Source organism: Lycium barbarum, chromosome 2 (genome assembly GCF_019175385.1).
Source record: "Lycium barbarum isolate Lr01 chromosome 2, ASM1917538v2, whole genome shotgun sequence".
Classification (NCBI taxonomy): Eukaryota; Viridiplantae; Streptophyta; class Magnoliopsida; order Solanales; family Solanaceae; genus Lycium; species Lycium barbarum.
In genome coordinates, this window is record NC_083338.1 from 17961285 (window position 1) to 17978383 (window position 17099).

A 17099-nucleotide genomic window follows, 5' to 3' on the forward strand; every position below is an offset into this window, starting at 1 on the left:
AAAAATGAAAATCTGGGGCATATTTTGTCATTTTTTGGACTTGGAAAAATTGGGAAACATAAAAGGAAGACTAGGGGGCAAAAACATATCATCTTTGGCTCAACACAAGTCCTTGGAGGCTAGGGTTTCATCACCAACACCATTGGAGGAGAAGATTGGAAGCACTTTAATGAGATATTCTTAATCCTTTCTTCAATTTCTTGTTTGGTATTGAATATTTATGTGTGTAGTATTTCATTTCAATACTTGAACCTTGTTTATAGAAGTATATATTGTTTAAGTTTGGATTGAATCTCTAGTTTTGCTTATGTGTTGAATGATTTTATTCCTAATGAAGTGAGTTATTATTTCTTTAATTAATCTCATTTTGAATGATTCTTAAGGGAGTAGCTAACCCTAAGACTTGCCCATTTATTTCGGTTTAAACTTGGAAGAGGCAAACTCGGGATTGGGAAAGATTAATTAACAAGAATTTGGGGCGTTAACCCTCATCTAATGGAAATCGACCTAGGAATAGGCGACACCACTTGTAGCCATATTCGGGTGTTCTTAATGCTCCTAATTGCTTTAGGGATATTCAATTAGGTAGTCTAGTTAGTCTTCGGAAGAAGCTAATTTAGAGTCATTATCCGAGGCTAAGTAATATAAACTCACCATTATTTGTAAATCATGAAATACATTGGATCGTTACTTGAGCGTAGTTTCCCTTGTATCCATGCTTGTGGCCATTGATCATTTTACTTGCTTTCTAGGTTAGTTTACATTTTTGCATTAGTTATAATTTTCTCTCAAACAAAACCAAAATATTATCTATCGTTTGGCTTTAGCGTAGTTGGTGAAAATTCCTACTTTTCCTACTCGCCTACATATTGTTCTATGTGGGATTCGACCCCGACTCATAGTTGGGTAAATATATTTGCATACGACCGTGCCCATTCTAATTAATAGGGTGGATTTGGACGTTATCAGCCACCACCACTAAAGGTACTTCCACCACAAAAGTTTCCTCCACCACGAGAGGTACTTCCACCGCGAGATGTAGTTTGACCACCATGCCGTAAGAGACACTTGCGCTTATCATGACCAACATAATTGCAAAATGAGCATTTTCGAGTGTATCTCCTCGGTGGAACATCCATTTCGTTATGAATGCGCAAGTATGCATTCTTTCTGAATTTACGGATAAATGTTTTATTTGCAACCATTGAAAATGGATCCGGTGGCCAATAACTCTCACTGCCAAGTGGGTAGAACCTTCCAGCATACGTTCTTGCATAATTTTCAACTATATATTCCTGAGCCATGTACGAGGAGGCGTTCTTTCCCATTGTGATAAAACACTTGAAGGCATGAGAACATGGCATGTGATATGATTGCCACTTGCCGCATGTGCATGTGCATGTTCTTGGAATCTCACAAATTGTGTGGACGTTACCTCCTTTACCTTGGTGCACACTTGTTGTGAGTTCAAATATGCGCTCTGCAGGGTTGAACTCCATCCGGTCATGTTTCTGAGCCTTATATTTGTGGTACTCGAACAATTTTGACGGTTTTGGCATCCATCTTAGACCTTCTGCTGCATATGCTTTGGCCTCTTTTGATCTAGTGACGAACCGCTCCACAACCTGCTTAAATGTCATTCTCACCATTGCGGTGACGGGTAGTCCGCGTGCAGATTTCAACAAGCCATTGAATGACTCAGAGCTATTTGTTGTCAGCATACCCCATCGCCTACCTTCATCCTGGTGTAATGTCCATTTGTCTTTATCAATTGCATTCAACCAGTAGAAGGCTTCCTCATTCGCCCGCCTAATAATATCCATCTACAGGTTAAACTTCTTCTCCTGATGCTCTGTTGCAGCCGCCCACATCCAATTGCAAAGTGCTGGGATTCGATATGCCTTTTGGAAGTTTGCCTTCAAATGCCTTAAACAATAACGATGGTAGGCAAACGGTGGCTGCCACCCCTGCAAATTGAACATATTGTGCAATATGCCAACATTTCTGTCTGATATCACACAAATTCCCATGCGATCCTTAATAACGTGTTGCCTTAAGTAGTCCAAAAACATACCCTACGTACTAATGCTCTCATTAGCTGCAATTGCAAAAGCTAGAGGGAATATAGCTCCATTTGCATCTATTCCAACTGCTATTAGTAGATTTATGTCATACTTCCCGTACACACGTGTTCCATCTATTGATATTACAGGCCGACAATGAGCAAAACCATCAATGCATGGTTTGAATGCCCAAAACACAAAATCAAAAATATTACCGGGCACACCAGGTTTCGATTTGAGCTTCCATTCAACAACAGTACCATGATTGAAGTGTTGTAGAACCGCCATGTATCTCGGCAACTTCTTGAAAGAGCCCTCCCAATTGCCGTAGACCATCTCATGTGCACGCCTACGCCCAAGATACGCCTTCCTCCTAGTAATAGTTTTGCTATATACTTTTAGGACGGCTGTAATACAATCTTTAATAGGGTACCTGAAAAAGTTGAAATATCAGCATATAGCAACGAGGAACATTATTTTAACACCAAAAATAAAATGAACATAGGCGAAGGGGATACCTTGGGTTTTTTCCAATGTCGCCAACTAACACACGAGCAATCATATTGGTATCTAGATTGCAATGATCATATGGGAGGTCACCCATATCACAAGTGTGCTTTGTGTAGAACCTTGAAATAGCCCACATCTTTTCAGCAGTTTCCTTACCACGGAGCATCCATTCGCAGCCTTAATATTTTCGCTTGCAGACCAATCGCCAAAGTTTTCGTGTGGAATCGTCAACTTTAAACTCCCTCATCCCCTGGATGCAATAAATCTTAACAGCCCTTTGCAATGATTTTTTCGAGCTAAAAATCATCCCTTTTTCAATATGAGCTTTTTGTTTTAAAAAATCCACTGGCTCTTTCCACAAACTTCGCCGAATATGATCATCATCCCTAGTAAAGACAAAGGCATCTGGGTGATCTTGAAGATGATCAAGATAGGGGATCTCATCGGAATGCCACTGAATCGGCGTCAACTCTTGCTGTTGAAATTGGCTTTGCAGCTGAACCGGAGTCGACTCTTGTTGTTCAAATGGTTGCTGTGAATTCAGTTCCTCCTCGTGTGCCGGACTGTCCATCATGTCTTTCAACAGTTCTACTTGATGTTGAGGATTAGTTCCAACCTCAATCTCATCGTCACTTTCATCCGTATTAGGTATTTCCTCATTATCGCTGGATGATGTCACTATATAATTCGGATAATCCGGACCATCCATAGCAGGCCTTTGCCTATAATTTGGTGCAACAACCACATTCTCCCTACATCAGAAATTAGGGTGTTTTAACTAGTACACATAAAATAACACTATTGATGTTAAAAAAATAGACATACCGATAGTAATTAACTGCACCGAAACTTGAGGAAGGACCGTCGCTTTGAGTTGTTAGATAGGCTGAGGATATTCCAACCTGATTCCTCCATCTCGATTAAGGAGACCGTCCGATATGATCCATATCAGGTGTATAACCTCTAAATAATATAATCGATATCATTAGTAGCATTCAAGTGCCACTAATAATAATAATAATAATAATAATAATAATAATAATAATAATAATAATAATAATAATAATTATTATTATTATTATTATTATTATTATTATTATTATTATATTGTAAAAAATGAATATTTACCACTGCCCGTCAAATTGCTGACTTAAACTATCCAGAGGCATTTGGCTCGTCAAAATGCCTTCATAAGTACTCATTTCAGGGTAATTGCGTTGATAAGTAGGTTCCGCTTGAGTGACTTCGGCCTGAATTATAGACGGGGCTTCCCGACGAGGTCTATTTCGGGCTTCCTGAGGAGCCCTAGCCATGAATTCAAGTCGATTAATTGACACCTTCTCTATATACATTTCAAGGACGTTTAAAGTTACGCATTGCCTATAATCATAAGGCGCCTTCAAATAATCAGTTAAAGAATCATCGTCTTGAATGTACCACTGTCCATAACTAGTTACACCTTGCGGCGTAAATGACACTGGATATTTTACAATTATATTGAGATCAAAATCACTTCTACTAACTTGTAGTCGATTATACAAGGCTTGGAGTAGTTTTGAGGATTTTAAGTCAAGTGGAAACTTAACATGGTATTTTGGGGGAGAATCGTAGCGCATATTATTTTCCTCGAATATAATTTGTCCGTCCCAGAATAAAGAAACTCTAATTCTTGGAACATCTGCCATATTTTGAATAATTGAGGAGGAATACAAAATGCTAAAACTAGTTGAAACTTAGAATTTTATGCTTTACGAACTCGGTATTAATAGGATTCGAAGTTTGAATATAGAACCAACGCATGCATGCAATTATAGTGTCTTGCAATGTTACGTCAAATCAAGTGAAGTATAAAGTGTTGCATAACGCATGAAATAACTGAGTTATGACAGAATAGCACAGTAAATTACTGCGTTATTCTGTGACAGAGCCTCACAACGCGGTAAAATAATGCGTTATGTCAGAATAACACACTAATTTAATGTGTTATACTGGTATAACGCAGTATTTTACTGCGCTATGCCGCTACATCATATTGTCACCTCAACTGTCAAACAAAAAAACGTCATGATTCGAATCAAACTTTATATAACTTAATTTGACGAATAACTTATCAACACAACATTCCACATAAAATTGAGTTACGATGTCATTTTTTGACCAATTTAGAGATATTAATCGTGTTATATCGTTCACTCCAGCAAACATCTTTGAAGCAATGGGTAGGACCTGGGAACTAGGTGATGATGATATTTATTACTCAAATAACCCTAAGGACAGATTCAATCGAGAATACAATAATAAAATGAGAGAGGAGTGGGATTGGCGTGTTAGGGAAGCTGAAGCACTGGAGCACAAGTTAGCGTCAGTAGGGCTTAAACGCCCAAAAAAACGTGCTATGTCAATGTCTTGCGGAACTCCACAAGAGTTTAATTTGGCTCTTAATCATTTTCGTGAAGAGAACAATCAGATGCAAATACGTTACCATAGGGTAGACTATGGTATACATGGTAGCACAAGATTTAGATCCAAGTGGGATTCGGACTGTGAAATGTCCGATGAAGATTAATATTTTTCTTACAATAAGGTAAGTAGGTAGGGTCATAAAGAACCCCCCCTCCCCCGAGGGTACTTGGGGGTTTGCAATTATATAAGTAGCCCTTTCTTTTGTTATTAGACTACACCATATTCAATGTCGAGTAGTAGAAACTCAGCTTGGTCTTTACTCCTTCCAAAAGAACCAAATAGCAGTGATGATGAGATTCAAATCATAGCAGTTTTTCGAGCGATACCAGTGATTTCAAACTAGATGAGCTAAATCCCCACCTTCTTATAGAGCGTAATGATGATTTCTGCAGTGTGAAATATTCAGATCCGCGGGAATATTATTGCGGTTTACGCCGAGAATGGTCACATCGGCTTGCCGAATCAGAACGTCTTGTTCGTGACTTGGAAAATCTCAACGCTCCAATCCCAACAAGGTACTCCTTAACCATGCCTCAAGTTGGTCCAGAAACTTGCGAGCTTGCCGTGCAAAGGATTAGAAAAGAAAACAACAGAATGCTGGCAAGACGATGTAGATTTTACATGCTACAATTGGCCGAAGAACAAGCATCATCAACCGGTAGAGAACTAACTGCTACTGAAAAAAGATGTGTCTTAAGAAACCGCCAATATTTTTCTGAGGACGATATTGAGGACTTGTACTCTGATGATGATTAAGAATGTTGTGATTTTAGTTTTAAGTTAAATTTATGATTATGCTGTTTTTTCTTATTAATTAGTATGTTAAGTATTTTCATCTACTCAAAGTTATGAATGAATGATGCAATTTAATTAAGTTTTTTTTTTGTATGAATGTTGCCATTTTGACTAACTTTTGATTAATTATTAATGAATAAGTTTAAGTATTCGTAAAGAACTTCAAGCTAATGTCACCGAGCCTTCAAACGAAAATGACGTTCGAGCACTTTTCAGCCACTAAAACGGCCATCCGAACTTTTGCGTATCCTTGATGTATTAATCCTACATTTTTAATCGCACAAAAATAAGTAGGGTTCTATATAAAATATTGAAGTTTCGGGGTTCCGAAACATGATTAATCTATGGTCAAAATATGTTAAAAAGTGTAATGGAAGAAGGGTTAACCAAAAGGGCCGAAAAAAAAAATGAGGCACTATAGCGCAGTAATTTACTGCGCTAAAGGCATTTTGGTAACTTTTTTTTTTGTTGGGATATTTTGGTTCAAAATGTTTTTTTTGGGCATTTTGGTTCCGGACTCATGTGTTGGTTGCTTTGGTGGGTATTAATGATTGTAATATGATATGACTAGAGGTAGATTTTTTGGAGAAAGTATCGACCGTGGTAAGGTAGAAAACTCTGATAATTCAGTATATTTGTTAGATAACTCATAATAATTATTAACCTTTTTATTTAGTTATTTGTCAACATCATTAATAAAAAAAATATTTCATTCAGTATTTATACCAAATCAACAGATACATAATATGTATTTGTACGTAAATCAATCAAAATTCATTAACATACATTTTCATCTTAGTAAAACAATTAACTATAACAAATTTATACGATTTGATAAAAATAACCGGAGTAAATATTTTTTTTTAATTTCCACTCTATATCCGGTACTGCATTGGAGTCCGACTACCCAATTAATTCACACTTAAGTTACTGGATTAATGTTGAAAAAGAAGAGAAGTATGGTAAACAACTAAACATACTTTCGTACGTTAATTACATAGTACTAATTACTAAACACCTTTTCATATTTTCCTCCAAAAAAAATCAAACACCACCCAATTAATTCGAATATCTCCGACCCGTCTCTTCACAAAAAAAAAAAAAAAAAAATCCAAACGAAACCCTAACAAAAAATTTCTTCTCAAAATCTTGCCATTTTCCACCCCAACACTTCCAATTAATTCCTTTCTAGTCCATGAATTTCCCTTTTCACAAACCCTAATAACCCAAAAATCCCCAATTTTTCACAATGTCGGAGCCACCAATAATCACACACGTGTCCGACAAAAACAACACCGGGTCACCATTGACCCGACCCACAAGTTCCCGGTCCGTAACCGAAACTGTAAACGGGTCACACCGGTTTGTGATCCAGGGTTATTCATTGGCTAAAGGTATGGGAGTTGGAAAACATATAGCTAGTGATAATTTTACTGTTGGTGGTCATCAATGGGCAATTTACTTTTATCCTGATGGTAAAAATCCTGAGGATAATTCGACGTATGTGTCGGTTTTTATTGCGTTGGCGAGTGAAGGAACGGATGTTAGGGCTTTGTTTGAATTGACGTTAGTTGATCAGAGTGGGAAAGGGAAACATAAGGTTCATAGTCATTTTGATCGGTCGCTCGAAAGTGGGCCGTATACGTTGAAATATCGCGGTAGCATGTGGTAATTTCTCTAACACTCTGTTTGGTTGGTTGTTACATGTTATTTCATGATGTGTTGTATTATATTGTATTGTTTCGTACTGTATTGTTTTGATGAATATAACGTTTGGATAGATTGTATCGTTTCCCCCGTTACATAATCTTATACATTAGCAATTTGAAGGATAAACCTAGAAGAAGGTAGGGTACCAGGTAGAGCTACTATAAAGAGGCAGGGAAAAAGATGAAATAGGATTATTAGATAAAGTAGGTAAACGAGTCCCACCAGTTCGTGATCCAGCGGTATTCATTAGCTAAAGGTATGGGCGTTGGTAAACATATAGTGAGTGATGATTTTACTGTTGGTGGTCATCAATGGTAAAAACCCTAAGGATAATTCGACTTATGTGTCGGTTTTTATTGCGTTAGTGATTGAAGGAACGGATGTTAGGGCTTTGTTTGAATTGACCCTTGTTGCTCAAAGTGGGAAGGGAAACATAAGGTTCGTAGTCATTTTGATCGGTCGCTTGAAAGTGGGCCGTATACGTTGACATACCGCAGCAGCATGTGGTAATTTTATTTAACTCCTGTAATTTACTCCCTCCGTCCCAATTTATGTGGCGCCGTTTGACTTGGAACAAAGTTTAAGTAAGAAAGGAAGACTTTGGATATTTGTGGTCTAGAACAAACCTTAGTCGTTTGTGTGGTTATAAATCATCTCATTAAGGGTAGAAAGGAAATTCTAAAGTTAAGCTGTTTCTATTTATAGAAATGTGACATTATTTTTGGGATAAACTAAAAGGAAACGGTGCCACATAAATTGGGAGAACGAGTAGTTTAATGGTAAATTGGCAGTATTTTGTGATTTCATTAGTTTATGTAACTTAGCCTTAATTTGCAGTGTATTTCATCCTTTATTGTTGAGTTTAGTTGTTTCATTCTATTGGTTTGAGGTAATGGAAAAAAACACAACTATCACTTTTTCGCGAGTTTCACACCCCAACTATCATATGTTCCCTTTTCCTACCTGAATTATTACCATATATGTATTAAAACACACCTAGGTGATAGTTTAGGTAGGAAAAGGGAACAACTTATAGTTGGTCTAATCGGCTTCGAGGTGTGTTTTAATACATAGATGGTGGTAGTTGAGGTAGGAAAAGGGAACAAATGATAGTTGGGGTGTGAAACTCGCGAAAAAGTGATAGTTCAGGTGTTTTTTTGATCACTAACTCTATTGGTTTATGTGAAATATGTGCTCTTGCAGCAGTTATTAAGCATTCCAGAAAGTATTAGTTCCACTTGATTTAATTGGAATATTGGTCAATCAAATCAAGTGCGTCTCTATTCCTCCAATCACCTCATAATGATCAAACTCTGCCTTACGTGAAGTTGTGAGAGAAATTAGTTGGGGTCAGTGATAATTATGTTTCCTTCCACTCTATCCAGGATGCAGTATTAGGAGGATTAAATATAGTTAGATAATTTTATGCTGTCTGTCTACCTACTGCAACACTCCTTTTTATTGCGAGCTTCAGAACCGGCTATGCTTTCGTTTGCTTGCATAGGCAGAGTTTAATTGTTACTTTGTTAAAGTTTATGAATTTGTGTTTGAGTATTTAGATGCATTTCTGCAATTTCATGGTGGACAACTAAATAGGGTCGGCATACTTTCTACTGTAAGTGAAGTGGAGCACATTAGCTTGTCTTTTCTTTTTTCTTTCTGAGAGGATATTGCAATTGTCTTGATAAGTAATAGTCTGAGCTTAATGCATATGTCTAGCAGAAATGTGGGTGATTGGTAGAATTCAAGTACTCATGCATATTTAGTTCTGATAAGAAAACATTAAAGGGTTGGAAAGGGAAGAGCTGTAAGGCTAATAGAATTCTGTTACGATTTGGTCCCCAAGGCTTAACTCAATCGCCAAAGGTTAAGGAACTTGTGACTTAGGTCTCAGGTTCGAGCCCTGTGCCAAGTGAATTAAGTTTGGTATTTAAGTGGAGAAAGGTAGAGGGGCGGGTCGTTAGCCTGGAGTTCCGAATGATGCAGTTGGTCCTGTGAGTTGGCTCCAGACGGATTTCTTGGTCATAAGAAAACATTACTACAGTTTGAAACTTTTCTTTTCTTCCTTTATAAAAGAAGATTTGGTGGAAAACACTTCCTGCCTGCATCTGGTGGAACATTTGGAAGGAAAGAAACGACAGAATTTTTAAGGGCAGAGAAAGTTCATTGCAGAAGATCCAATGGAAGGTCATTACTTCATTAAGTTTTTAGTGTAAAGAACAATATGTAGAAGAGGAAGTTCAGTTAGTGGACTTTTTAGGACTACTGTAAGTATTTCTCTGTCAAGTAAAGTGTAAATTTTTGGAGGTGGCCAGCATACCCTTAATGCTGAGGAATACAAAGTTACCAGTTTCAAAAAAAAAAAAAAATAACAACTTCCGCTTAGTTAGATTCTTGGAATACAACCATATCTTAATGCTTAAGCGATATGAATATGGATGGTCCATTTATTTAATTGAGGTGCATCATTGTATGTTATTTCCAAGCTATACGTGACTGGCTCAAGGATGAAAACACTTTGACAAGAAAAAGTGTGAAACAAGGACTACAGAGAAAGGAGGGTATCCCCTGTAGATAACACTGAATTTCCTTTGCAGTTTATTAGGTCCCTCGTTTTAGTAATCCACCACTGTTTAAGGAGCTAGTATACTTCTTTTTTTGTGTGATCTCAACTGTAATATCCTTGTACCATCCTTTTGCATCTTCTTGATTCCTGCAATGAAATCTTTTACTTCATTAAAAAAAAAGGATCAGAGTGAGGAAAAAACAGTGATATGGATACTAAATTTATTAATGGCAATGAGATCCATACTGTACGGTGTTCCAGTGCTCCCTATGTGTCTCTTATAAAAAATGCATTAAAAAAATATCCAACAAGATAAGTTGGTTTTATTCTGATGTGCTGTTTGATTAGACTGAACTCTGAAGACTAAATTCAGAATCATATGTTATTGCATAATCAGTTAAATGACTTTACATCATCTTGCACATTGCATTATACTCATGAATACACACACACACACACATTGTGTGTGTGTGTGTGTGTGTGCACATACATGTTTGTACTCTTATTGTGGTTTGATGTAAATGTTGTGGGAAGAATCATTTGTGTGGACTGGAGGGCCGAATAGGCGGTTTAAAGTTTAAAGATCACTTACTATAGCTCATAATAATTGTGAAGACAGTTAAATAAATAAAAGTGTCCCCCCCCCCCCCCCCCCCCTTCCAATCCCTTTCAAACAAAATAAATAAACGGACCCCCTCTCAAAAGCTTAAGTTTTTACATGAAACGATTCAGACATTAACATGGTAAGCCGGGTCACTCGTAAGTCCAGATCAAGTCCATGTTTGAACTCCAAAAATCGGCTTACACGCGTGGAGGATGTTGAGCTGTATACGTTCCCCACATTGTTTGTAAAGGGCATCCAAAGTGATTTATGAAGGTCTTGGGTTACTCCATCCATTGTCAAAAAATAAATGAACTAAAAGAACCCAACTCGTAAGTAAGGGTATGTTTGAAGAATTAATTAAATAAATAAAAGTGTCCCACTCTAAAACTTGACTTTTTATATAATGTGGTTCTTCTTATTAGAATGTCTCACATTGGGTGAGGGAATGAGTTATCTCCTTATATGGTCTTGGGCAACCCTTCTTTTTTAATAAGGACATAAGGTGATATGATTTTATTTATGATATTGTGGGCAATCCTAATTTTATGTTCTCTTTTGTGGTTGAGTTAGGCCCAAAGTTCATTTTTGTAATATGGTACCAGAGCTAGACCTATTCCAATTTTAGTTTACTAAATTGGGCCCCTGTTTGTTCACGCTCCAAATGTCTAGGCCTTGGAGTGTAGGGAGGTTTTCTTAGAATGCCCCACATTAGTTGAGGAAATGGGATGTCTCCTTATATGGTCTTGGACAATCCTCACTTCATGAGCTAACTTTTGAGGTTGAGTTAGGCGGCCTAATGTTAATTTTTTTTAAACACGTCTCAATATTAATTGTCTTTCAAAGTAATTTCGATAAAGTGTTCTGTTCAAGTCTGACTGTTTTAAAATGTCGTAAGGGTCTTTTCTGTTACCAAAGTTGCCCTACTCAAATGTAGCAATTGATGCTTGTTGAGCACTGGCTACGTAAATTGAGAAACATTCCATGATCCATTTGTATGTAATATAACAGTCTCTTGGATATTTTTGTACAAGAATAGATGAAGGAGAGGTAGATTGGTCGAATATAGTCAAACTTGATCATCACGTTGCACATTACTAATTATACTCTATATATTAAATCAAGATGTTGGCAGTGATCATCATGGAACTTCATTGAATGTTGAGGCATCTAATTGAGTCGAAGTATTTATGGCAATATTAGGTCCTGGCTGACAGGATGCATTTCCTTGATTGGCACATGCTCTATTATTAGGTTTCTGCCTTTCTTGAAATTTTCTCTTCTTTGGCATGGCATAAATGTGAAAAGAAAGAAAATGCAAACTAGAATTAGTATCTAGCCTAACCGAGCTTTGTTTCTCCCTTTTACTTTAAGCTTGATATTCTCTGTTTACAACTTAAGGCAAACTATGCTATATTGTTTATCTGTGTGGTATGCAGGGGATACAAACGTTTCTTTAGACGAGCGATGCTTGAGACTTCAGATTATCTCAAGGATGACTGTTTGAAAATCAATTGCACTGTGGGAGTTGTTCGATCTACAATTGACTGTTCGAGCTTACATCCAATCCAGGTTCCACATTCTGATATGGGATCACACTTTGGCATGCTATTAGAGAATATGGAAGGCTCTGATGTTGTTTTCAGTGTGGCTGGTGAAAAATTTCATGCCCACAAGCTGGTGTTGGCTGCTCGTTCTCCTGTATTCCGAGCTGAATTTTTTGATGAAATGGAGGGTGATAAGCAGGAGATCGTTGTTGCAGATATGGAACCCAGGGTTTTCAAAGTTAGCATCTACGCCTTCTTTTTTTTTTGTACTTTTGTTAATCATTTTGTTTTAAATTAGGTTTTCTTGTGCTGTTGAAGAAGACGGATTTTTTCATTGATTCAGATAATGGCATTTCTCCATCTCTCTTGTTTGTATTTGTTTCTGCAAAGTAACTTTTGTGTTCTGGCAGAAAAAAGATTAAAATTCTTCAGAACAAAACATGAAATCCTCACTCACCCTTCTTTGATATACATATTCTTGTGGCATGAAACAGGCTATGTTGCACTTCATATACAGAGATTCTCTTGAAGAAGAAGAGTTAGAAGATACTAGTTCTTCTTCTACTCCTGTGACTGATACATTGACAGCGAAGCTTCTATCAGCAGCCGATCGGTATGATTTAACAAGACTCAGGCGGGTATGCGAATCTCATCTTTGCAAAGATATCTCCGTGAACTCTGTTTCCAGAACTCTTGCTTTAGCTGACCGTTACCATGCCACGGAACTCAAAGCAGTTTGCCTTAGATTTGCTGCTGAAAATCTCGCAGGTATGAGAAATATTATTGTTGCAACTTGTCCATATTTCACAGTGATTTCTGCAGTTCTCCTGAACTGTTTAACTGAAACTTGTGCATTTCCCTTGTCTTGGATTGCAACAAATGAAGCTTGATAGTTTGTTTAGCATATGAACCTTGTGCATTTTGCATTGTCATTGGTGTTTTTTTTTTTTTTTCGGGGTCGGGGGGGTGGGGTGGGGTGGGGTTTGGGGTGCTTGTTTGTCATCTTTTTTGTTCTCTTGAGCGGAAAGCTGTGGAGTAAAGGGGACCCTTAACATGTCAACAGTATCTACCGGATCTGTCTTTGTCTCTATAGCTAACCATTTTCCATGTCTGTCGCTTTGCTGAGTGTCTTGCCTTCTCTCTTTTCCAAAACCTAATAGGAGTGATGCTTCGTTCCTGGAGCTGATCATATTTATTGTCTGATAGGACATAAACTGAGCAAAGAAAATAAGTCTTTCTTCTTTTACTGGGAGTGCTCTTTTTTTCTTTTCTCTTATCATGGAAAAATAAGAAAATTGAAAAGTGCAGAGGGGGAATAAGAGCATGTTGCTTAGAATTTGCCAAATTGATGCTGCTTTAGAGTATCCTAAACGACGACGACAAACACAGCAGCTCTGCCTGATTCCTAGCTAGTTGGGTTGGTTATATGAATCCTCAGTGTCCATCTAGTTCTTTCCTATATTCAATAATTTGGGATTCTCTGGCACTGGATGTTCTCTAGAGACAACTGAAAAAAAAGAGGCTCTCTAGAGATATTTTATTGGATGAGTTAGACTTGGATATAAGAGCTTTTTTCTATGATGTATTTCTCTGTCTTTACCTCTTTGGTTTTTTTTCACTGCCTCCTCTCTTCTTACAAACACAAGAAGCTGCATGTCATCCCAGGCTATAATGTGATCAGTACCTCTATACACAATGTAACAAGCCCTATGTAATTATTTTGTGGTCTGTTGGGCTTTATGCGCAAAAGGCGCAATGGAGAAAAACTACAAATGTATATGTTTAGTCTAAGACTAATAATAATAACAAATATATGAACAAAGAACTTGAAAAAAAAAATTACAATAAAGTGAAATATCAATTGTTTAGTGTTCGCCTCTTCAGGAGAGGCTCATTGCAAGGAATAATGTCTTAGATCCTTGATGACGACACTGCAGCGCACATTAAGCAAGGCGAAGCGCTCAACATGTTTTGAGCCTCAGTTCAGGGCTTAAGCGCGCCTTTGACAACACTGGTTATTGAGTGCTTTTGGGAGGGGGCCACCTCTTGCTAAAATGGACTTAAAGTATTGGTTTGGTGAATAAATCAATAAACTAAAAATGATGAAGCGAATCAGATAGTTTATTGTAATTGCAAACATGTTTTCCATCAAATGGGCTCTAAAAGAAGTCTCACGGAGCAATTCATGTTACTAACCGAGATACTGCTATAGAACTGATCCAAAGAAGAGTAAAAGTGAGAGTGCTGTAGAATGTCCCAAAAGAATGTGCATATCCCGTTGGATGTGCAAAGGTCTCGAGCATTTGTTTGGTGAGTTGCTGCCCCCTTGGGGGGTTGGGCTTTGACTACAAAGACTTGTTTCAGAGTTCATTTTGGGACCTTTCTATGTTAAAACTATAATAAATATGGAAATCTGCAGCCTGGTGCTTTTTGTGTGCTTTAGCCTGGTGCTTTTTGTGTGCTTTCTTTGCACTGCAGTCTTCCCTCATATATTTGTTGGCATATTTTCGCAGCTGTCATGCAATCAGATGGATTTGAGTACCTTAAAGAAAACTGCCCTTCTCTTCAGTCAGAGCTTCTTAAAACTGTTGCTGGTTGTGAGGATGATTGTAGCAGTGGAGGCGGAAAGACTAGAAGCGTTTGGGCTCAGCTTTCAGATGGTGCCGATACCAATGGCAGGAGGGTAAGGCAACGGACCTGATTTTAGATAGAGAACCCTGATTTTATTGTTCTGTATATTGGAAGATGTTTTGGAAATGTTACAGGAAGGTAAATGTACCATAGTTTTCTGGAATACTGAACAAGTCTGTTTGTAATACCAATATCCTGGAAGTTGCTGCATACTGAGTTTTCTTACATTTACACTGACACCAAGTTTGGTTTTCCGTAGACTATTTAGGGTTAAGATGTGATCCTGGAAAGTCAGTACCTTTGCTGTTGCCATTATAACCTTTGTAACTTCTACCTCTAATTGGAGGATACTCTTGTTTGTACTTCACACATGCTGCTTTGTAGAAAAAGGACGCTGCCTCTTCTCTGGTTTAGTACCAAATTTCTGAATTATTATTGCCTGTTCGCTGAGTTGGCAAGAAGCCGTTGCTCCGGAACTTTGTAAGACGACTCTTTCATAGCTTCAACTTTTTTACTGGTTGTGTTTTTAACATTCAGTGTAAAGTCTTGTTAAGGTGTTGAAGTAAGACAGGAGAAGTTGATATAGGGAGAAACGAGTTGATGCTTCTGTTGATATGCGTTGTTTGGTTGATTCTTTTTCTCATGTCTGTTTGAATAGCAGAGGTGGTGATTTAGCCTTGAGCATTGCCTTATTCCGATTTTGGTTCTTGTGTTATTCTACTGATTGACACGTTCAACCTTCAATTTATCCAAATGTGTAATTTTGGAGCTCTAGCTCCCTAGTTCTCTTAGCTATCGTTACTTATTTTGACCGGTGGAAAGCGGAAAGGCAGATGTGTCGGCTAGTCAGTCACCGACTCTTGACTGATGATTCAATGTTAGTGACCTCTAATTTTGGTCTTTGAACCTATTGGAAGTTGAAAACTTACCTAAGTCATTATTAAGAAAATTGGAAATAAAAGAAAAAAGACTGAACTTTTCTGAATGTTAAATAACTAAATTTCCTGCCAATGCAATGAATTAGGAGGAGGAGAAAAATAAAATCAGTGAAACTAAAAAAGTAAAAAATCATGATTTTAAAATGGAGTAATGCCGTCTTCTTTAGGAAGAATGCTAGGACAAGGTTGGACCACTAGGATATAGCTATGTATAGGACCGGAGGATAAAACTTAAATCGCACCCGGAGCTTATACAGGAAAATGCTTTCTTGGTAAGTGATATTTTACTTTTTTTTTTTTTTTTTGTGTTTCGCAATTAAACAATAAATATTATTTCAAGAACGTTTTTATATATAATCTAGAAAAACACAACCAAACGTGAAAAGTTGGAAAACATTTTCTACTATACCAAACACATCCTAAATCAATAGATTTAATCCTAGCAGCTAAAATTTAAGCGAAAACACGTTATTTAACTATGGGTCAGTAACAAATGTGGTATTAAAGAACACATCTTGCATTAACGTTTAGTTTATATATTGAGAGTGAATAAGTTTTTACTAGGACCAAAAACGGTTAGAAAACTGTTACTCATCGAATTAGATGATAAAGGAAATGAACACTAATATAGCGGTCCGTGACAAGCAGCAAAAATGATTTTGGGGTGCTAAGGCACTGCAAATATCTTGACAAAAGCAATTGAAAACAAAAGGTTCATCTCCTTTTTCTTCCTGTATTTCCCATTCCATTTCCTTTATCTTTTCTTTAAAATATAATGAAAATAACAATTATTTTAAGGTTTTCAAATAATTTCAAATTTAATTGCATGAAGGAAAGCCTTGACACAACAGTAAAAGTGTAAACCTTAGACCCATGTGACCAAGAGGTCAGAGCTACAAGTCATTGAAATCACCTCTTGGAAAAATGCAAGAAACCCAATGTGCTTCAACCCTTTCTCGGATCCCCGCAAAAAGCAGGAGCTTAGTGCACCTAGTTACCTTTTATTTCAAATTAAATGCTTCTAGCTAACTAGTGCATCTTTGCACTTAGGATCATACAATTCACCTATCAACTTCTTGTATTTCCATTCAAAACTCACGACTAAACAAGCACCGGAAGTCATGGTTACCATGAGATCAACTGCTTGTTTTCTATATACACTATCAAAGAATAAAAGGCTAGCATATTCCTTTTTATAGCTATAACAGACTTTCTGGACAAGAATCTTGTCACAAAAACAGGTTTTGAGGACTCTCTCAGGCTTCAACCCTGTTT

The 17099-nt window shown here is 37.3% G+C and overlaps 1 protein-coding gene across 1 annotated transcript; it reads left to right on the top strand.

Annotated features, from left to right (window-relative positions):
- The first annotated feature begins 6880 nt into the window (after window positions 1-6880).
- LOC132626285 (BTB/POZ and MATH domain-containing protein 4) lies at window positions 6881-15307 on the top strand. Its single transcript, XM_060341101.1, has 4 exons — window positions 6881-7499; window positions 12148-12493; window positions 12750-13023; window positions 14769-15307. The coding sequence occupies exons 1-4, from the start codon at window positions 7081-7083 to the stop codon at window positions 14954-14956; spliced, it is 1227 nt and encodes a 408-aa protein (XP_060197084.1). The 5' UTR covers window positions 6881-7080; the 3' UTR covers window positions 14957-15307.
- The last annotated feature ends 1792 nt before the right edge of the window (window positions 15308-17099 follow it).